Source organism: Meriones unguiculatus, chromosome 12 (assembly GCF_030254825.1).
Source record: "Meriones unguiculatus strain TT.TT164.6M chromosome 12, Bangor_MerUng_6.1, whole genome shotgun sequence".
Lineage (NCBI taxonomy): Eukaryota > Metazoa > Chordata > Mammalia > Rodentia > Muridae > Meriones > Meriones unguiculatus.
Genome location: NC_083360.1, coordinates 91,753,742 through 91,776,933, shown reverse-complemented (window position 1 = coordinate 91,776,933; position 23,192 = coordinate 91,753,742). Strand labels below are relative to the sequence as shown.

The window sequence follows — 23,192 nt, the reverse complement described above, 5'->3', positions numbered from 1 at the left end:
AACACTGGGGCCGGAGGACAGGAAAGAGCTGCAGGAAGGGTACTGTGGGACTCTGCCTCCCAGGCACTCCTGAGTTCTCGGCGACCGTGATTGCCTGCGTCAGGCCTACGTAAGAACAGGTCCATCAGCATTGCATCATGGAGCTGGGAGGGGAGTAAGAGGCCCTGTTCTTTGCACATTTAGAGGCAACTAATGATTGCTGGGGGAGAAAGAGACATCTTCAGTGGGGTTGTTGTCTCTGGTCCTTCAAGAGTCCCTTACTCATGCTGCTGTAACTTGTTCTAATTCACACACACACACAAATATGCATGCACACATACACATTCACACATATACATACACTCACACACATACACACATATACACATACACATGTATGCACACATTACACACACATATATACACATATACACACATGCACACACATACTCACATACACAGTCACACACATAAACACACACATGCACACACACTACACCCACACGCACACACACACTCACACATACATTCACAGACACATACAAGCACAGTCACACACACACATGTATACACACACACACACCACAAAAACAGAGGCTGACCAATTGGAAACAAATGGGAGGGGAACAAGAGAGGATAATGGGCAGGGAATGTGATCATGTATTATACATTATCTACATGTATAAAATATTATAATGAAACCCATTATTGCATAAAATTAATGTTACCACAAAGCTGAAGATAAAATAGGTATACCAATAATTTCTTTTAAAAATTAAAATAAATTTAGTTTTGTAATCAGAGACAGACAGATAAACATACATCTCAAAATTCCATTTGTAAATAGCTGGCTGAAATCATTCAACAAGTTAGCAATGGCACAAAGACATCCAAATAAAGTGGCTCAATCTCAGTAGAGGTTCTTTTCTCGCCCTCCCTTCCTCCCTTCCTCCCTTCCTCCCTTCCTTTCTTGACAGGGTTTCCTCTGTGTAGCCTCGACTGTCCTAGACTTGCTTTGTAGACCAGGCTGGCCTGGACTCACAGAGATCTACCTGCCTCTGCTTCCTTGTGTACTGGGATTAAAAATGTGTGCTACCATGCCGAGCCTCAGTAGAGAGCTTAAGAAACCCCTATTTGGTAATTGTGAATGTCTAATTCCCTGAGCTGATAATGAGCAAACTCACATAAACACCTTCATAAATGAAGGATGACCCCAAAAGTGCAGTGTAGAGAAGATGGCCTGTGTGGGTGCAGGGCCTCAGCAGTGGTGCTTTGCTGCCCCACCCCAAGGAGGACATTCTCAGCCCTGGGACCACAGTGTTATAGAGCAACTGTCCTGCCAGAACAGTCTGCCAGAAGCAGGATTGCAGTTAGGCTCTGCTCAGAGCACCACTGAGACTCAGTGGCTGACATTAGGGGTGGCATGTAGCCTCAGAAGCTGAGCGGCTGCGGCAAGCCCGGACGGGGCCACTTGAGGCAGCATGAATTCTCGGTTCCCTGGTTTTAGAATCTTACCTCCCTTCACACCTCAGTTAAGGCCATACTACAGTTTTTACTGAACTAGTTGGTTATTTATATATTTGTGCAGATGGCATGAACTAATATTATGCAAACATTCACATTTATCCAGTATTTTAAAAGTCTAGCGTTCTCCCTCAGAGTTCACCGATCCCCAGTCCTCCACCTGGGAAAGAGAACCGACTGACGTCACCAATACAGAGAATTGCTCGAAGACGGCAGGGCTTCCTGCACCTTTCCTGCCTTTGGAATGCGGCCCAGGCTTGTCTGGAGATAAGGTATAAATGTAGAGAGTACCTTACCGGGAATATTACACTAAAATTCAGTGTTCAGTCTGGAAGGAAACAGGGCCCAGAGGGGAGCGGGGCTGAAGCGAGTGACACGAGAAGGACGGGAGAGAGGAGAAGCACGCAGGCGGAGCTGTGGGTGCCACGGCTGCCGAGAATCTCCTCTCCACAGCCGCCTCGGGGTTCCCTAAGGTCTGCTGCAGTCCTCAGGACTCCCGCAGGCAGCAGACCTTCGTTCTTTACAGTCAGCCACCGAGAGCTTCCTTCCCATGTGACACTAGTCGACAGCGTCCATGTAAAAGGCCAGCGTTGGAGCTCAAGGCCGTTGGCTTTGATGCTGTGACACAGACAGGATGCTGGAATGTAGGGCATAAGTAACGGAGAGGGTGTGAGGCTGCCTGGGCAACGAGCTGCCTTCCCGGACCGAGGCTGCCAGCGGTCCTGCCCCCTGCCCTAGCTGTGCACATGGCTGAGCCCGACGGGAGAGGACAGGCCTGGCCAGGCTTAGTGCTGAAGAGGCAGAAAGAGGAGCTGGGGTCAGGGAGGACAGATGGGCTGTAAACAGCAGTGTCTTGAGAGTCTATTTATAGGGTGTGGGATTAGGGAAACAATTTGCCTGCTCTGGATCGGGCGGCAGCTGCCTCGATGGGGCCTCCTTCCCCGCAGCCTGGTGACAAGCAGCGCTTCTGCCTCTAGTGACATTGACGGCTCTTCCCAGCTGCTGTCACAGAGAGACAGGAGGGGAGGCACGGATTCTTCTGCTGTGGGGAGGGAGGGGGACGTTTTCATAGGGACAACAGCAGTGTTACAGACGGGTGTGAGGAAGAAGCCCCGGAGCTTTTTCCTCCTGTGGACGCTGGCACTGAACACCGGGCCTGGCACCGTCAGAGGCCAGCAGCGTGTGCTCGCTTATGTGATCCCCTTCTGTGTGGATGAACTCCGACCTTCACTGAGGCAAGCTGTCGTGAGGGTGTCCCGAGAACCGTGGATTCTTACCTGGTTGTGGCTATCTTTTCTCCCTTTTTCCAGTCCCAAAACACGACACTGTGAAAATCGTCTAAACCGACTGACACCAGACATTTGCCATCAGCTGCAGGAGAACAACACAAAAGTCAGAGAAACCCTTTCTTCGGCGAAAAGCCGGAGCACTTTATACACAGTGCTCCTCAGGCTCAGATCTGTCTGAAACAGAGGGAAAGGTGTGAGAAGCCCTGGTAAAGGTTCTGAAGGCACGTCCTGGCTAGCGAGGCCAGCCCCGGCAGGCCACGCTTCGCACCCTGTTAAGGAAGCGACCTGAGCCTTGTTGATTCTGTGACAGACAATCTTAGGAAATTTACTGGAAGGGAGGGACTATGAGACTATTTTCAACTCTAAAAAAAAAAAAACCTAAAAAGCCTAAACCAAGTTAAACGCATTATAGACATAAAATGCTCTGACAAAAGATGACCATGTAACTGAAAGTTTTTGATTTCTCAGTTTTTCCAGTAAAATGAAATGTGCTCATCATAGACATTTAGAAAGTATCCATGAAGAGAATTTTAAGACGGGAAAGTGGGTCATTAGTGCAGAGGTAGCCTGACAGGCACGTGGCCCCACGTTTGACCCAAGAAACACACACACAAGAAATTAAATGATTGTACCCACGTGTACATGCGCGCGTGCGCGCGCGCGCGCGCGCACACACACACACACACACACACACACACACACACACCCGCCTGTTCTTCCAAATTACAGTCCTACATTTGATGTAAAACTACTTGTTTTTTTTCTCCACATAAATCTCTTCTGAGAAACAAAAGCAAGGTCACCTTGCCCAAGCAATTGGCTCATCTTTTCTCACCTATTGTAACCTAAATATTGCAACACCTCTGTGAAAGTGATTAATAATAGCATTGTAGTAACTTTATTATTAAATATTTACAGTGTTGTCAATTGTTGATACAGTTTTGATATGTAGGCTTTTTTTAAAGTTCTAAATGTACTGACTGTACATTTAAATTTAAAATAAATATAGTTAATGTTCATTTCCCCTTCAAGATGGAAGAAGAGACACGATCAATAATCATTTCCTTTGTGCCTTCTTGCCAGGCTAGATTCAAAGGAACAGCGTCACAGGGCCAGGACTGGCTTCTTCCCACCACTGTGCAGTGGCTAGGAGAGGGGTGGCCTAGCTCATGTGCATCAGTTAACCAGGGACTCCTCTCCTTCCGCAGAGGACCATCGTTAACCTAGAGACATACAGGGGTGTGAGAAACTGGGTGGCTCCTCCATACAAGGTATCAAGGCAGGTCAGGGATAGACCCCAAACTAGGGTAATGCAGAAGGAGACCTTATCAAACTGGAATTTCAGAGAAGCAGTGAAAAATGTCTTATATGTCTCGTGCAGTTGAATTGGCTCTGCGTCTTTATATTTATGTTGCATGGAACTTACATACATCAAATAAATTCTTACCAAAAAAAAAAAAAAATCCAAACCTGCTTGAGCCTCTTGTATTTTTTACAGGCTAAATCTTTGGCAACCCAATTTGAAGTGCCAACCAGTGGCACTTTGAGTGGCCTTATTTGTACAGAGGTCCTCTAAGACCTGACTTGTCTGGAGGATGGTGGGTAAGGGAGAGTAGGGTCTAGCTTATTAAAGCAGATCTTCCCCAAGCTCAACCACCAGGGCCAGCAGAGGCCAGGGTTTAAAGATGCAAGGTGAGTACGTCACACGAAGACACTGACAATGTGCTAAGGGAGTCGATGACCACGAGGTAGACGCTGTGAGCTGAGGGACACCAGGCTTCAAGTTGAGCGAAGTCTCTCTGCTACTTTGGAGCAGAAACTTTCTGCTCACTCCTCATGTCACTGCCCATTTTCTGGCCTGGCTGAGTCTGTGCTAACAGACTTGAGTATTTGGTGATTTTTATTTTGGTGTTTTCTCTCTCCCTTTCAGATCATGAATTGTTTTAACGCTCATAGTAAGTATGTCATGTTTTGTAACCCTACACCAAGCTGTGTTTTGGTACATGCTGGTAGTGATAGGAGGATGGGGATGGTAAAGATGGAATGTCCCATGGGTAGTACAAGTAGACAGGAAAGGAACTGTCCTGCTGTATGACTACTTTTAAACACTCTCCTTCCCTTAGGGCGCACTAACAGACCGCGTCTTCTTTCTGCATCCACTCGTTCTAAAGCTTAGGCTGCTTCCCAATGCTGCCTCGCTACGTCAATGTGACTGTGGTATGTGAGCACCCGTATGCTTACAGCGTCAGTTTTCAAAACCTCTGGCTTCTGAAGAGGCCCTACATGCAAACGTTAATTTTATAGGGAAGTTCTGGGGAGGAGGGTTCTTTTTTAGAGTTTCTGTGAGGATCCCACCATCTCACCCTCAGAGTATGTGACCAACAAAAGCTCACCCTTTCCTGGGCTGGGGAATTTTCTTGAGTACTGTAGGTGTAAGCTAATTCTGTAACACACCCTCTTTAGAAGTAAAAGTGGGTTCTTTTAATTTTCTGTAGTTTCCATTTCCCTTCAAAGATTTGACCTCACCTTTGAAAATCAATTGTTTCCAGCCCCCAGTGGGTTGTTGGCTTTCCCCCCACTCTTATAGTCTAGGTAATGTCCTTTTCAGCCTTCCTAGGCACCACATTTATTAATTATGGATGGTTGTAACATAGTCTAGAAATAGTTCTAAGGCAGTTAAAGTCAACAGTAAAGGGCAAATCAGAAAAAGAAAAAAAATGTATTCAGACAAGTTGGTCTTTGTATGAAGGACTTGTTGGAAATGTATAGGTTTTCCCCTGCAGACAGTGAAGTCCAGTCAGTTTCAGATGTGCTCTAGAAATCAGCATCATTGCATAAAGGCTTTTAGATACTATGCAGCTGACATTTGAGATAGAAAATATTTATGAGGCTGAACTTTTCCTAATTGATTTTTCTTTGCCACATGGAAGCACTTTCATTACACTGTTGCAAAACAAAAATGGTGCCCCTTTCTCCCTAGAGGTGATAATAATTTTAAGAGTTTAAAGTTGTAGCTCAAGAGTCAGTGAGAGGACTCAGCCATAAAGGTGCCTGCCACCAAGCCTGGCAACCCAAGGTTGACCCTAGGGCCCACATAGTGAAGGAGAGAACTGACTCCTAAACTTTGCTATTTGCTCTCCACGTAAATACCATGGCATACATATGTCCACACAAATAAATAAATGTAATTTTAAAGTGTTGCTCAGTTAAACGAGATAATGTAAATGCATTATGTAATGAGATAATGTAAATGTCCTTGCCAATGTTCAAAGACGTGTCTTTGTTTCCTTTAGGGCTGCGGTGAGAGCATATAATTTATCCCCCATTGTGTAACCATTTATGTGTTGTCTTGTTTTCAAGTTGGCCTACTTTCTAAGACAGCTTGTTTTTCTAATAAAATACAAAGTGCTACTGGCTGGTTCCCATGAAACCCCTACAGGGAGCTGAGACAGGTGTCTGTGGAGGTTCTGAGGCATACAGCTGGGGCTACCGACCATGTAACTTGTTGTGCCAAGAGGCCAGCCACCAAGTGCCTCTGCACACACAGTTCACAGAATGTTGGCACCATGATTACAGAGCAAAAGAAGGGCAGCTTAAGGGCTGTGTGAACTGAGCCGCTCTCTCTCCAGAAAACCTGGCTCCTCTTTCTCCTTGGGGTGAATGCGTCACCGGGAGCAAGCCTCTTTTACTTGGTGGCCTCTTAGCAGCACTTGCCCCTCCACATTTCACGTTGAGGATGGGAGGGGCAGCTGCAGTTGCTGGTGGATGCAGGGAGGAGGGAGTAAGCGAGCATGGGTGCCACAGGGGGCCAGAGTCACCGCACCAGGGAAAAGCAGGGGCAGGCTAAAGACCAAGGAGGGATTGCCAGGAGCCCTGACAGAAAGGAGACCTGGGTGCTCCCCCACCCCCAGACAGGGTTTCTCTGTGTAATAGCTCTGGCTGTCCTGGACTCCTGAGTAGTGTAAGCTGGCCTCCAGCTCACAGAGATCTTCCTGCCTCTGTGAACTAAAGGCGTGCACCACCATGCTGGGTGAGACCTGGGTACTTGTGGTCCTGTAACTGTTGACCTTTACCTGGACTTCACCAGAATACCTCAGTTCTTCACTGGAGCAGAACAGAAACGAAGCATATATTACGTAATTAAACCATGCATGAGCTGAAGACATTAGCTCAAAAGTCCTTGACATAGGGACCATAGGGATCAACCAACCCCCACCACGCATGTAGAGGCAACCATTAGTGTTGATGAAGCCCTCAGAAGAGAGCTCACTACATTCCTTTCTAGCCACTTAGCCTCAAACACAAAATGTGATTTTCCAGGGTTCTTCCCTAGTGACTGTTATCTGGGAAACGGGAGCTGTTAAACTGAAGTGCCCTTACGTATAGAAGTGGGCCAAAACCGAGGATTCCTGTAACAAGTTGTCCTGGAAACAGAAAGCATGCTGGTACAGAGCAAGAAAATATGTAGGCTATGGAAAAGGGCCACGTTCATCCATTCTTGCCCCTGTTCTAAAGGAAACAAAGACATTTCACTAAACATGGGATGAAGGGGAGTGACAGAGCCATCTCTCCAGCTCCTCTGGCAGTGTCTAGCTTCTGGTATCCTATAATGTACTTGAGTGATTATTAAATTCTAGCTGTATTACTGCTTCCTTTTACTATATGTGCTGCCAAGGCAAGCACATATATCCATTTCTCAGTTGAGGAGCATCTGGGTTGTTTCCAATATACTGCTTCCCTGCCTTTCCCCAAGTCCACTGATGGGGGAGGTCCCCCTCCCCTTCCATCTGACCCTACCTTATCTGGTCTCATCAGGCTGCATTGTCTTCTACTGTGGCCTGGTAAGGCTGCTCCCCTCTCAGGGGGAGGTGATCAAAGACCCAGCCACTGAGTTCATATCAGAGACAGCCCCTGTTCCCTTACTAGGTAACCCACCTGGAGACTGAGCTGCCATGGGCTATGGGGCTGTGCAGGGGTTCTAGGTTATCTCCATGCATGGTCCTTGGTTGGAGTATCAGTCTCAGAAAAGACCGCTGTTCCCAGATTTTTTGGTTCTGTTGCTCTCCTTGTGGAGCTCCAGTCCCCTCCAGGTCTTTCTATCTCCACCTTCTTTCATAAGATTCCCTGCACTCTGCCCAAAGTTTGGCTATGAGCCTCAGCATCTGCTTTGATACCCTGCTGAGTAGAGTCTTTCAGAGGCCCTCTGTGGTAGGCTCCTGTCCTGTTTCCTGCTTTCTCCATCTTCCGATGTTTATCCCATTTGCCTTTCAAAGTGAGAATTGATCATCTTACCCAGGGTCCTCTTTCTTGCTTAGCTTCTTTAAGTATACAGATTTTAGTATGTTTATCCTATATTATATATCTAATATCCACTTTATAAGTGGGTATATACCATGTGTGTCTTTCTGCTTCTGGGATACCTCACTCAGAATGATTTTTTCTAGCTCCCATCATTTGCCTGCAAATTTCATGATTTCCTTGTTTTAATTACTGAGTAGTATTCCATTGTGTAAATGTACCACAATTTCTGTATCCATTCCTCAGTTGAGGAGCATCTGGGTTGTTTCCAATGTTACCAACACCATAGATATATGGAACTCATATTCCTTTGAGCTTCTAAGTTATATTAGTTTTATTTCACTATTTTAATAAGGGTCTTGTTAACCCTCTAAAAGCACAGTTATTTATCTTTCTTCCATGGAAGTCAGCAAAGATGTTCCTCATAGAGGAAAGCTAGAAGTAGATCCCCCAGCTCTAACCCTCCTTTGCCTTTACCCAAAGGGCTCCAAGTCAACACATCATGGAGGCTCTCGCGTACTTCATGTCTATTGCAGCTCTGTGCACAGCAGCTATGAACCAGCCTCGGTGTGGAACAGCACAGGGTGGATAAGAAAACTGTACTATATAAATGTAATGGAATTTTTCATCAATAATGAAGAATGAAGTTATATCTGTGGGAAAATGGATCTGATCATACACAGCAAATGAAGCCAATCTTTAAAAGACGAACATTTTGTTTTCTCTCCTTTGTGGAGCTTCGATTTTTATAGACATATTCATGTATTTATATATTATTATGATATATAGTAAATGAAAACTGTAGTAAAATTCTCTAGAGGAACAAAAAAGACTAATGAGAGAGAGAGAGACCTATAAAAGGAGGATGGAAAGTGGGATAGGGAGAATATGTTTAATATCTAGCAGAGGGCTAATATCCTGAATATATAAAGAACTCAAGAAGTTAAATAGCAACAAACAAGTAAGCCGATTAAAAAATGGGGCACAGAGATAAACAGAGAATTCTCTGTAGAGGAATATAGAAAAGCAGAGAAACATTTAAAGAAATGTTCAATGTCCTTAGTCATCAGGGAAATACAAATTAAAACGACCTTGAGATTTCATCTTACACCCGTCAGAATGGCTAAGATCAAAAACTCAAGTGACAACACATACTAAAGAGGATGTGGAGAAAGGGGAACCCTCCTCCATTGCTGGTGGGAATGTAAACTTGTACAACCACTATGGAAATCAATCTGGTGCTTTCTCAGACAGTTAGGAATAGTGCTTCCTCAAGATCCAGCTATATCACTCCTAGGCATATATGGGAAATATGCTCAAGTACACAACAAGGACATTTGTTCAACCATGCTTGTAGCAGCTCTATTTGTAATAGCCAGAATCTAGAGACAACCTAGATGTCCCTCAGTGGAGGAATGGATACAGAAATTGTGGTACATTTACACAATGGAATACTACTCAGCAAATAAAAACAAGGAAATCATGAAATTTGCATGCAAATGGTGGGAACTGGAAAAGATCCTGAGTGAGGTATCCCACAAGCAGAAAGACACACATGGTATATACTCACTCATAAGTGGTCATTAGATATACAATATAGGATAAACACACTAAAATTTATAGTCCGAAGGAAGCTAAGCAACAAGGCAGGCCCTAGGAAAGATGCTCAGTTCTCATTCAGAAGGGCAAAGACCTCAACATAAAACCAGACACATTAAACCTGTTAGAGTGGGGAGGAGCCTTGAACTCATTGGCACAGGAGACAACTTTCTGAACAGAACACCAACAGCTCAGGCTCTAAGATCAACAATCAATAAATGGGATCCCATGAAACTGAAAAGCTTCTATAAAGCAAAGGACACTGTCGTCAGAACAAAACGACAGTCTTCTTTTATTTTCTGTGTCTGGGTCCCATACTGTATTCCAGGATGGCCTGGAACTCATGGAAGTGTGGACTTGCCAGTCCTTCCTGCCTCAGCCTCATAGTGGCTGTAGTTGGAGCTGCTATCAACATGTCTGGTTTAAATTTGATGTTCTTGATAACAGACTTTCTACAGTGACAGCTGTTCTTAAGTTCAGATCACTCAAGCAGGTGCAAAACTTAAGGTGAACTTCAAGTGGTGACTTGGAAGAGTACTGAAAGTGACAAGGAAAAGATGTGCAATCTAAAGGCCACATTCTCTTGGCAGGGTATTCACATATGGCTGCCAGCCTGGCTGAGAGGTGATGTGAAAAGAGCTTACCTCATAACAACCGAACTCAAACAAGTAGGAGGATATATTTTTTTAAAATTAGCCACAGACCCATATGTTATGATAGCAGTAAGAGCTTACCTGAAAAATCCAGAGCGCACACCCCTCTCTGATGGTACCCTTTCAACAATGACAAACATTTTAGAGTCTGGGTGTCCCACACATGAACAGCAGCGTCCCTTCCAACCTGCAGGAACAGGATGAGCGCTGTTAACTATGCTTTCGTGGCAGTGAGGACAGCATGGCTTCTTAGGGACAAGCATAGCTGGGAAATAAAGCGATGTACATTATTCGTCAGCTCAGAGGAGCCCTGGAAATAATGTGGTCTGCCCAGTATTTTCCAGATGAAGAAGAAACAGGCTTGAAGCTTCTAAGAGGCTCATTGTGGCCCCGAGTTGGGTTTTGGCAGCTCCTTGCCCTGAACACTCCCTGTTAAGGGATTTTTGAAGGCACCACTTTATATGTGCACTTTGCTGTCATTCTGTCATAGCTTTTGCCCCGCCCCCGCCTCCCCAGTGTTCTCAGAACCTGCAGCTTCATGTCTTATGTTTATTCCTACCAAATACCTTTTTCACTTGTAGGTAAAGAGAATTAGAAATTAAATACCCTTTTCTCTTTGGCTAGGAGAGACACACACCTGCCCAGTGGCCACATAGTCCTTCACTGGGTGGATGGTCAGGCTGAGGATGTCATCATCGTGCCCCAGGTACAGCCTCTGGGTGTGTTGCTGCCTGTTGTACACCACAGCGACTGCAGCGATGTGGTACACGACTTCTCCGCTCTGTGTGTAGAACAGGTTGTTTCTGCAGTCATAGCCTCTGTAGCTGGAGCACAGGCCCGGGAGGCGCCACGGTGGAAGGAGCAGCACACGGAGGGAGCAGGGATTGTGGAGGCAAAGCAGTGTGTTCACGTGAACCATGCAAGTGGAGGCACATGGAGATGGATTATTTTCACAGAACCTACTTCCAGACCTTCAGCTACTACCTACGTTCTTTGCTAAGAGCAATGCCTGTGCAGGGAGGCTCAGCGGACACCTTCGGTCCTAGCACTTGGGAAGCAGAGGCAGAAAAATCAGAGGGTCGTCCTCAGCTACACAGCAAGTTTCAGGCCAGTCCGGGCTACATGAGGCTGCTTCAAAATGAACCAACACATCAACAATCCAATCCAACCTAAGAATGAGCCTTGGGTCCTCCTTCTCCATCTCCCACCTGTTCATATGACTTTGGGGCACAGTACCGTCAGGGTGCCCAAACAAACATAATTCTAAACACAACTGAATAACTTTGTTTTTTTGAGTCAGAGTCTGACCATGTAGCTCTGTATGTCCTGAAACTCACTACATAAAGGAGGCTGGCCTCAAATTTACAGAGCTCTGCCTCCTTCTGCTTCTACCTCCCAAGTAAATGCTAGGAGGAAAGGAACTACTAGTGGATTTACTGTTGGCTAGTGCATCCTTTTGTAAATCAAGTGCTAATTCTTTGTTTAACAGAATTAAACAAATTCCTTATTGAATAATATTGATGAATTAGCATTTCATGATATCAAAATCAAAATGTTATTTTAGTCTATACTACTGGAAGACTTTGGAGAATTGAAAAACATTAGTATTTTGCTCTTTCCTATTAAATAATAGTGAGAATTAACTCAATGCTTCCATCTTTTAAAAAGTGTTGAGAAGTGTGGACTAGAATAAGGGCTAAACTCTGCCACATTCTATCTATAAAGAACATACATACTGTTATCTGAACTGAAGCATTATTGTGGGCTGGGGAGAGGCTCTGTCAATGTTTGATGTTTAAGCATGAGTCCTTTAGTTCAGACACTCAGCACCCATGTGAGAAGCTCTGTGCCAAGGCCAGTGCTCACTGCTTGAGTCCCAGCCATGGGACACAGCCAAGCAGAGTCCTGGAGGTCACTGCCAACCAGCCTCGCCATGGAATAAACTTCAGTTCTCAACCTGTGGGTCACGGCCACTTTGGCAGACCTCTATCTTCAAAAATACTCACATTATGATTCATAATAGTAGCAAAATTACAGTTATATGAAGTGGCAACAAAATAATTTTAGGTTGGGGGGTCACCACAACATGAGGAACGCATTAAAGGGTGGCATGTAAGAAGGCCGAGAACCATTGTTGTGGAGAGCAGCTGGGGAAGGCAACTGGCACTGATCTCTGGCCTGCACACCACCCCTCACACCAGCTCATTAAGATAAAGTCTGAATAAAGTTTCCTATGCTTAACAATTAAAGACATTACTATGTAACATTAAATTGATTTGGACAGTTTTCCCAGTAACAACTAAAATTTAAAAGTTAATAGTAGAACCATCTAACAGAAATGTGAACCAATAGGTAACAACATTTTCGCATTGCATAATACTGAAGAAGCTGAGACAAGGGAACTCTCCAAGTTTGAGGCTAGCCTGGGTTACAGAGTGAGCCTTTGTCTCAAAAAACAAAAAACAAACAATCTATTTTAAGAACTTTTAACTCATCACATTTAAATCATCATATCAACATATAAAATCATTCTGATGATATAATGTATGCTTTTTTTGCCACATCTTTAAGCTGAGGTTTATTTTACATACTCAATACATCTCATTTCAGACAAGCCATGCAGTCTTAGAATTTTCTTTTTACATTTTACTTAGTACTTGCATGCACATGTACATGTATAAATATTTGCACACGTGTACCGTGAGCATGTATGTGTTCAACTGTGCACTAGTTTCCACGCTAGACTTCAATTCCTATGGATGGTACACTACAGTATCTGGAGACTCTCAAAACATATACTGAAGAACAGTTTAATGGGAGAATTATAATGGTTATAAGAGTTTACATAAAACATGAATGATAGAAAATAGCATCACGAGAGAAATAGTTATTCTTGTACCTTAAAAGTTGACGATATTGGAAATGAAACATGGCATTTGGTTTCTCTTGGCTACATTTAAATGACTGAGGTATTTCTACTATAACAGATACATTTACATTCTTCTCAACCATTTAAGATGACAATGAAAATATCCAGATGTCTTGGGCATATAAAAAAAAAATATCTGAAGAAACCCTTGTCCTAGAGTGGATCTAGGAAGACAGAGCTAGGGACTGGAGGACTAGAGAATGTAGACACAGTGGAGACACAGCCATGAGCAGCAGCTGTGGCTACAGCGCAGAAGCCCGTGAAGTCCGCACTGGCCAGGAAAGCTGGACAGTGAGTTGAGACCTCCCTGCAGGGAGGGGTGCCAGCTGGAGAGGGGAATATCTTTTAAAAGGCCTCTTCGGCTCGGCAGTAAGACTGACGAATGACGAGCTTAGTGGGGACAGAGGAAGAAACTCAGGGTCTCCTGGCAGGCCACCTACCCGTGTATGAACTGGAGTTTCAGGCTGTCCTCAGGAGCCTTCTCCCGCTTCAGGAAGGGCACTGCATGGTTTTTCTCTTTACTTTGCTGCTTTAGCTGAGGTAGATCTTCTTTGTAAACCTTCAAGTAAAATAAAAATGTTTAGCCAATACCCCTCCTCAGGCTGCTAAACAGCATCTCGGCATTGTTCGAATAAAATGTGGGTTTTGTGTAACATAAGATCAGTATTACTTTCCCTAATAGAACCAGACTAACATGAAATCTTTCAAACACTTAAGGTTTAAAATAATTTCCTTTCTCCTTTGATTGCTATTGCTTTCTTAGGTAATTATATCCAGAAAAAGATCAAGTTGATGTTCTAGTAGATAAGAAAGAAAATGAATTATTAATTAAATATATTTTACTCCATAAGGCAAGAAATGTCTGATGATTCTGGCATTTGTAAAGCAGGAGCTTGGTGAGTCATTCTTTTTCTAGAATTGTCCTTTGTAGTTCCCTTCCTCATGTAGTCCCCTGACCTCACGGATTTTGACTGATCTGAGTCTGAATTACTCTATTGGGTCAACCCAAGACTCAGAGTCTGCTGCTGAAATACTATATATTTCAATGAATGCACATAAAAATATGTGTTTTTTTACCTCTCCAACGTTTTAGTCTCAAAACAATACTTTAACGCATGTGAAAAAAATGCACAATCTATTAGTAATTTCTTTAGAAAAGAAAATTTTCATTTTGCAGTAGAATAAGATAGAAAAGACCAATTATTAGATACTGATTTATTGATTTACTTAAGCACTGTTTGCCCTGCCTGTTTGTCAAGCATGGCTTCACTTGCTACCTGGGACAGAATGACCTGCAGGAACAGCTAAAACAATGGGCCATTAACAACCTGCTGACCGCCACGTCTGCGTCTCTGAGTCTTGCTTGTTCACCCTCCTCACTGTGTGGTTTTAGGATTTAATGAGAAACCAAACTGGAGCCAGTATGGAGGCCTTTCAGGAGCTGTCCAGACTTCCATCCGCTGGCGACAGCTCTCTTCACTCTCAGAGTGCTTCCCACTGAAAGATTCCCGCAACAATTTGATCAACTCTATCACTCAACAAACTAGGAAATGGAGCTGTGATAAAGCTTCCTTTTAGGACTTGGCCTAAGCCATCAAAAAAGAAGTCAGAAGTTGTTTTGTCTGTTTTAGATGTGGTGACCTGTGTGTCTCAGTCTGAAGATAATTGTTCCTGTGAATTCATGAGTGTTTTTTTTTACGAGTCATCAACTACTTATTTCAGAGCACCGAATTCTAGCATTTCTCCTGGCTATGTCATAGCATCAGGGGCCTCAACTTCCCATCTGTAGAACAGAATAAAAGTGTTTGCTCAGGAATAACTTGGGAATATTGTAAATCAATATGCGTGGAAGAACAGAAAATAAGTCATGGATACCAAGCCCAAGGCGTGGATTTCAGTGGTCGTGCCTTGCCGCGGCTTCCCAGCACCGCTAAGTAAAACCCTCCAACGAAACAACGCCCTATCCCCTCCCAGAGCGCACATCGTTCGCTTAAGTCTCATTTCTCCTGGGTGTATTGCTTAGTGTTTGTGTAACACTCTCACTGTTACAGTTTCCTCCCAAGTCCTTTTTTGTGCTTTATACTGCATAATACACTTATCAAAACACAGTCAAAGTGATCTCATTATGAAGTTGATCTTAACTGTCGGCTGCACTGTCTCTGTACTAATCTGATTGTTCCAACCCTAAATGAGGAAGAAAAGCAGCACATTAATTGTGGAGTCGCACTGGAATTACCTGGAGAGAAGCCGGGTCAGCATTATCCTGAAACGGCAGCCACATGGAAGGGAGCAAGCAACTTAACCTGCTGGGATTTGCATCAGCCCCACCAAGACAGTGTGTGGAAGCTGCCACAGGCCCATCTGGCGTGTCACCTTGGGCAACAGTGACAGCTATGTGTGTGGAATCTGGGGTCCTGTTAACTCCACATTCATGTGTAGAGTCTGTTGCACACACCTGGAGACACATGCTACTTAGACAGATGACAGGGCAGAGAACCGAACCTCCACAGTTACCACCATGGTATGATCCCTTCGAAGCCTCGCTTTACCAGTCCCTGCTTTCTGCTAGGATGAAGCTAATTTTTGTGGAGGAAAACAGGATGCAGTTAAGCAACTTTTATACTACAAGTAGATTCTTGCTTGAGAGAACAATACACATTGCAGTTGGCTTTACTGTAAATAAGCAGGCAATGGCTACCTAAGTTGCAAGAAATGAGGATTAGAGCTCACGTGCAGACTGCCCTGAAAACAGATGCTTCTATCACTTGCTAAGGAAATGAGAAAAACTTGTACTTTACATGCACCTGCCTTGGCAAAATAATTACGCAACTGTGCATAGAGCAAAGCTTTTTTTTTTTTTTCATATAGCAAAGCTTTACATGATAGAGAATCAAAAATCTCCAATGTTCAGGACTGAGCTTGAAAACTTTGCAACTACCTTCCACTTATTTAAAAACATAATATTTTTTTTCCCCCAGAGAAGGGCTTTCTCTGTGTAACACAGTCCAGGCTGTCCTGGAACTCACTTAATAGACCAGGCTAGCCTCAAACTCACGGAGATCTGCCCACCTCTGACCCAAGTGTGGGGTTAAAGGTGTCAGTGTAGAACTGTTTTGCCCACGTGCGTGTCTGGGTTTCCCATGCACACCTGCCACCTGCAGTGCGGGAGACACTGGGTGCCTGGGACTCACGGATGGTTGCGCGTCACTGTGTGGGCGCTGGAAACTGAGCCTCGGTCCTGTGGAAGAACAGCCAGTGCTCTCTCACACAGAGCCATCCCCAGCCCTTCCCTTAAATCTTTACTGGGAGGATGAGCGCTTTATTGTTAACCTGCATTGAAAAGCAAGATATGGACTTTTTTCTTCTGCCTAAACTCCATCAAATGGGGTTCAGCCTTTTTTTTTTTTCTTTCCTTACTGACCTGGCGATCATAATTGATCTGAGTTTCTTGCTCGATATCAGAGTCCAGTTCTGGAACATCAGACAAGTCTGAATCAGATTCTTCACTGTAGGAATCGGTGCCACCTGCTGCAGAGACAGAGACCATTAGAAGCAAGGAAAATGCTAAAGGTCAAAAGGACATTTCAAGCAGCTTCTTCAACCCTACCCAAGAAAAGTAAAAGACCTCTGCCATAGTTTTAATTTAATTCAAGTCTGGAACCTCCCATGCAGCCAGGATGACCTTGAACTTCAGAGGCCAGCCCCTGGGATGACCGTGAGCTGCCACGGTTAGCCCTACTGTTCTTTCTTTCTTTTTTTTTTTTAATTATTTTTATTTTTATTAATTACAGTTTATTCACTTTGTATCCCCCCGAACCTCCCTTCCTCCTCCCCTCCCATCCCACCCTCCTTCTTCCCCACCTGTGTCCCTCTCCCAGTCCATTGAAAAAGGAGGTCCTCCTCCTCTTCCCTCTGACCTTAGTCTATCAGATCTCATCAGGGGTGGCTGCATTGTCTTCTTCTGTGGCCTGGTAAGGCTGCTCCCCCCTTAGGGGGAGGTGATCAAAGAGCAGGCCAATCAGTTTATGTCAGAGACAGTCCCTCTCCCCATTACTATGAAGGCCACTTGGACACTGAACAGCCATAGGCTACCTCTGTGCAGGGGTTCCCGGCCATCTCTATGAGTGGTCCTTGGCTGGAGAGTATCAGTTTCAGAAAAGATCCCTGTGCCCAGAATTTTAGGATCTGTTGCTGTCCTTGTGGAGCTCCTGTCCTCTCCAGGTCTTACTATCTCTACTTCTTTCATAAGATTGCCTGCACTCTGCCCAAAGTTTGGCTCTGAGTCTCAGCATCTGCCTAGCCCTACTTTTCCAGTGCTGGCACTGCAGGTATGTGCCATTACACCTGGTCACCTTTTCTTTTCTTAGATAGTAGGATTTCTAGATTTTAAATCTTACTTTGTAAAACAACAAGTGTAGAATTTACCAAAGAGAAAGGTGGGCCTAAAGGAGACTGCAAGCACTCTCTACCATCAAGATCCTCTTTAGTTTTCAAACATACCCACCAAGAACTGGAAACTGCCATGGTCAAGTCCCTACAGAATCCTATCCGTAAGCACTTGAATCCACCATTGTCTATCGTGTTACTGCTTATCCTATGAAATTAAAAGATTATGCACTGTTGTTGCGGACCACCTGGGCTCACATGGTAGGCCACGTGTGAACCTCTTATCTGCATGCTAAGTTTCCTATGGCCTGACACACCGGCTGAGCAGGTGCTGCTTCAGGCTCCCTGAGGGCTGAAAAGCATACTTTTACCCTATTCTCAAAGGTCACCCCATAGCCTGAGCATCCATCCTATAAGCAAAACCTTTCAATGATTATCTCTAAGGTTTGTTTTTTTTTTTACTTTTTCTTTACATTTATTTTATGTGTGTGTTTTGCCTGTGGGGTGTGTGTGTGTGTGTGTGTGTGTGTGTGTGTGTCACATGCATGCCTGGTGCCCTCAGAAGTCCGGAAAGATTGTCAGATCTGGAACTGGAGATGGGGATGGTTGTGAGCTACCGTGTGGGTGCTGGGAACGGAGTCCTGCTCCTCTGCAAGAGCAATGCGTGTGCATGTGCCTGTTGAGACCCTCAGAAGCTTTTACTTATATTAAAGAGAAACACATGTAAATGGATCTTCCCAAACCACCTTAGCTCCGGGATAGGTGTTAGGAACAGCTTGAAATGGTCGCTGAGAACTAAACACACTGAATAATTACACTGTAGCTTACCCTGGGGTGTGGCCTCCAGCAAGCCGTTGCTGACAGCTTCGGGAATAAACCTCCACTGGAACACAGAATGATCAGCCCCTCCTGTGCTAACCACCCACTGGAAATCGTGGGACCAGCGAACGTTTGTGACGTGGGCAGAATGGCCCACGTACTTTCTGAATTTGGCTCCTGAAACAGTATTTTGAGATTAATTATGTTTTTAAAGGAATCATTTTTTAAAAAGCAATCACATTCCTCTCCACATCAAATTTTTCAATATGTCAGAAACATATTTTCAGTCTTACACAATAGAGAACCGCCTGCCCCCAGAAGACCTCAATTATTCCATTACGCATTAGTCTGAAGACGCATCTTTCAAATTCAAGCCCTAGAGCTAAAGGCTTAGTTAAACCTGCTCTACAACTAGTGCTTTATGCTTAAATACTTCCAAAAACCAATGGAAAGAACGAACATCTTATCCTTTCTTAAGGCAGACAGTTTCTATAAATAAACAAAATATTCTACATCTCTATAGATCCTAAAATTGCCCACATCTGAAACTCAGGAGACATTTTTAATGATTCTTTTTCACCTCCTGCTAGTCCTATATCCAGTCTATCAGCAAAACCCTCAGCTTTATTTAAACCTCTCTAAACCAATCACTTATTTTGGCACCTATTCTAGCTACAGCATCTCTCAGAGAAATGCTTAAAAACCTGTTTCACACAATATCAAAGTAATCTTCCAGAGACTTAAACTGCTCTCGTCACTTCCTAGTTTACAGCAGTTTGTCACTGAACAGGACATGAGGGGCAAGTGTGGGGCAGTCACACACAGGGTTCAATCAGGAAAAACTGTCACCACTTATTCTAAAGGGTTTTAAAACTATCAAAATGAAGAAGACAAAGTGCTCAGGCAGTGTCAAAACAGCAATTCAGTAATTATCACTAACTTCCGGACAGTTACATCTGACTGCATGGCAGATCATATACATAATATGTGCGTAATTCCAAATGTGGTTGTGAGGTCTGTTTGCTCACCGTAGAAAACTGTAAAACTTGCTCAGTCTTCCACATTTGCTCACAGTCATCCATCTCTAATCATGTTTCTCCTTAGCATTCTACATTTGATAATGGCATCCTGGTTTGTAAGGAGCCAAGTTTTATCACTTTGTATTCCTACCAAGATCCCCACATATTTTTATTTACTTTCCTCTGGTAGTTTTGGCACAAAAGCTTGAAGGCCATAGGTAAGACTGTGCGCTGTGCACTGAGGACCCGGATGCTTCAGCAAATGGCCGAGGAAGGGTTCACTATTCCCGTCACAGTCCCTGCTGACACTGCCCTCTGAATGCCTCCCCCAGGCGGTCTCATTTGACAGTCCTGTTCACACCCCCACTCCAGCTCTGACAATGGAGCCCCACACCTCTCACTGTTTCTGCTGCTCAGACGGTCTGGATACACGGAAGACACAGCTGTCACTGAGCTCATGGAATCCTTGGGTCCTGACACTGAAGGCCAACTAAGTTGCTTTTGACCTCATCTGTGACTTTTCTGAATTGGGAATTCCCAGATACTTTCTAACATAACCAACTTATTATCAATTGCACATTAATTTAAACAAGTTATGTCCTATGACCCATAGGGTCCATTAGGCAGGGTTGGGTGGACTTAAATTTGGCACACGGAAACCTTTGTGCTTACAAGCACCTTGAGCTGACGACTATTCTGTCCAGCGCAAGTCATAGCGGGTTCACTGTGCATTTTGTAGTGTAATTGTCACTGCTTCAAAGCTGGCAGTTAGCTGAAAATTACTTTCTGATTACACTTTTCACCCCCTTCCCTGCTTAATTAAAACAAAAAAATCATTCAAGTGAAAAGTTTGCAGGCAGCAATACATCCCTATTGCTTACTCTCTTAAGATCCAGCTTTCGGGGCACAGTGTAGGAGTAAGGAGAGTTTGTGGACTCTTCCCTAAATTTGCAAAGCAAGCATGGGATCCTTAAAAGGTGACGACACTCAGTCTTCAAAGCTTAAAATGCTTCCAGAGGAGTGCAAACCTGAGTACATGGAAAGTTGTTTTCTTTAAAAAAAAATCACCTAATACAGTCATGCAAAATTAGTCCCATTACATGGTGGGACAAGCAGGTTGGTGTGTAAAAGTTAAATTATTGCCAGGTGGTGGTGGCAGTGCACCCCTTTAATCCCAGTCCTCGGGAGGCAGATGCAGGTGCTACTGTGAGTTTGAGGCCAGCCTGGTCTACATAGTAAAGTTCCAGGGTAGCCAGGGCTACATAGAAAAATCTTGTCTAAAAAAAAAGTTAAATGATAATATTTTTAAAAAATATTTATTTATTATGTAGACAGTGTTCTCCCTGCATGTACACCTGCATGCCAGAAGAGGGCACCAGATCTCATTACAGATGGTTGTGAGCCACCATGTGGTTGCTGGGAATTGAACTCGGGATCTTTGGAAGAGCAGCTAGTGCTCTTAACCTCTGAGCCATCTCTCCAGCCCTAAGTTATAATATTTTAAAGAAATAAAAAAATAATGTAAAGGAATATTTGTGCCCATAAACATAAGTAACATATGAATGTTTGGAAATGTGAAACACGCGCTCAGAAGTTTCATGATATTAACTCTGAACAAATTCTTGCCTAAATTTGCAAAACCATGTAAGACAGCAAAAGTAGAGGACTTCAACAGCGCATTCTATACAACACATGTGAAGAATAAATGTAGACAAGAGAAAATGAAGTGTCTGGTGAAGGGGTAAAAAAGTCTGCCTGCCTAAGCAGCACTTAGAGTACAGAGAAAATCTTCACCCGGTGAAACAGCTCTTTGGGCTTACCTTTTTTGAGACAGGGAAATTTGAACAACTTGACCAGTCCAAAATCATCTCCAGACACCAACACCGAACTGTTATAATTGGCATCCACTGAATTGATGTCAATAACCTCCGTGTATTTGGGCCAGATTCCACTGACTTCAGGGCCTTTCACACATGTCCACGAGGCCCAGGGGATCCCTTTGATCTCTTCCTCACTTGTTAAAGGCTTCCCCGCTGAAACAGTCAATACGATGTGATATGTTCATGTGAAGCGTATTCTAATACATTTTAATCATTTTTCTTTTCTTGATGTCTAAAACCATTAAATATGTAAATCAGAGGAATTGTGAGTTCTAATCTCTTCACCCAGTTAGTTACGTGTTTTCGGGGTGGGAAAGGATTTAAAGAAAACATCAGCTTAAAATGTAAAAGTACAGAGAACAGGAAGTGATTGCTGTGCTAAATGTAAATGTGCTAAATGTCTCCAGCTACCGCCACCTCCTTGACCTTACTTACCTGTGGGCTGTATGGATATGAGTGTGTGGGGACCACAGGACAACTTGAAGGAGATTAAACTTAGAAGACCAGGATTGCACGGCAAGCGCCTTTACCTGCTGAGGCACCTCACCGCTCTCTTCATAACAGAATTTTAAGAACATATTAGTGTCATTTAAAATCCACTGGACACTCATTATCAAGCTCAATTCTTTTTTCATTTCTTAGAGATAACCAATATCCTGAATTGAACGCTAAGCATTCACATGCATTTGAATACCACTGTCTGCATGTGTAAGTGGTTCCAACATACGGACTTGTTTTAATATCTTAACTTTTATGTACATGACCACACACTGGACATATCATTTGCATTTACTTGGTCAGCATTCTACTTTTGAGATCTATCCATCCTGACACAAGTGGGACTAGCCAGTTCATCACAGTAACTCTGTGGCCACATACTTCGGACTCCCCTCACACAACGGCCACTTAGAAATTCTGCTGTGGTTTCGGGTCCTACAATCACCACCACAGCAAACATGTTCTGAACATGCATGTTCTTAACAGCACGGCGCACCGTTTGCTTTCCTCTGTCACCATGTAATACTGACATGCTTTGGCAAGTGTTAAATAATCCAAATGGACCTTCGGTGCTGTTCAATATATGCTGTACCCATTAAATACGGGTATATATGCCTACCGCATGCTACGTCTTTAAGTCGTACTTATGTTTTCCTAATGTTTTACGTTTGTAATGAGACCCGACTCACTGACATTTTCTCTGAGGGCCGTGACCTAGGGGACTTGTCTCAGAAAACACTCCCTCCCCTGAGATCACAGGACATTATCCACACCTCTCCGAGTGGTCCCAGGTTTGCTTTTCAGGAGCATCTACCACAAGCACAATCACCTACTCAGGACTCACATGGCATTTTGTAGAACAGTCTCTCTCCAGCACCGTCATTGGTTTGCAAATATTTACTATCCAGAGACCAGTCAATGTGCGTGATGAAGCTCAGGGACTTGCTGCATTCCCCTATTTTCTTAAACCGCTGGGCGACAGCGTAGACGTCTACAGGGCCGTCATTGGATCCCACTGCAAGGTAAGAGCCATCTGGGGAGAATTTCATTTCATGAATGACTTCTTTTCTGTCCTTGATATGGACCACTTCTGTCATATCTCTGTAGGAATAAAATACAAAGTGATAAGCGGAAAATCGAGAAATAGAAAACCCAAGTCTTTTTTTAAGAGGTGTGTATCACAAAAGAGAAAAATCCGATAGAAACTAAAAGGTTTATTTTCATAAAAATATATGACATATTTATAATGTATATTCTATTTATGAAAATTAAAATAAACATTTTACATAATATTTTTTGCCCTCAGGGAAAATATAAAA

At 43.8% G+C, this 23,192-nt stretch overlaps 1 protein-coding gene across 3 annotated transcripts in view; it reads right to left on the bottom strand.

The window, feature by feature from the left end:
- Window positions 1-23,192, bottom strand: part of Eml6 (EMAP like 6) — a 225,456-nt gene that overhangs the window by 66,245 nt on the left and 136,019 nt on the right. For 2 of the 3 annotated variants that reach the window (XM_060365115.1, XM_060365113.1), the window contains exons 10-17: window positions 22,718-22,974; window positions 21,316-21,528; window positions 18,486-18,653; window positions 16,693-16,799; window positions 13,712-13,830; window positions 10,980-11,166; window positions 10,424-10,529; window positions 2,781-2,874 (exon numbers count right to left, since the gene is read on the bottom strand). In XM_060365115.1, coding sequence (XP_060221098.1) covers window positions 2,781-2,874; window positions 10,424-10,529; window positions 10,980-11,166; window positions 13,712-13,830; window positions 16,693-16,799; window positions 18,486-18,653; window positions 21,316-21,528; window positions 22,718-22,974 — 1,251 coding nt within the window. The remainder of the gene's footprint in view (window positions 1-2,780; window positions 2,875-10,423; window positions 10,530-10,979; window positions 11,167-13,711; window positions 13,831-16,692; window positions 16,800-18,485; window positions 18,654-21,315; window positions 21,529-22,717; window positions 22,975-23,192) is intronic. The other variant, XM_060365114.1, reaches the window with a different exon arrangement.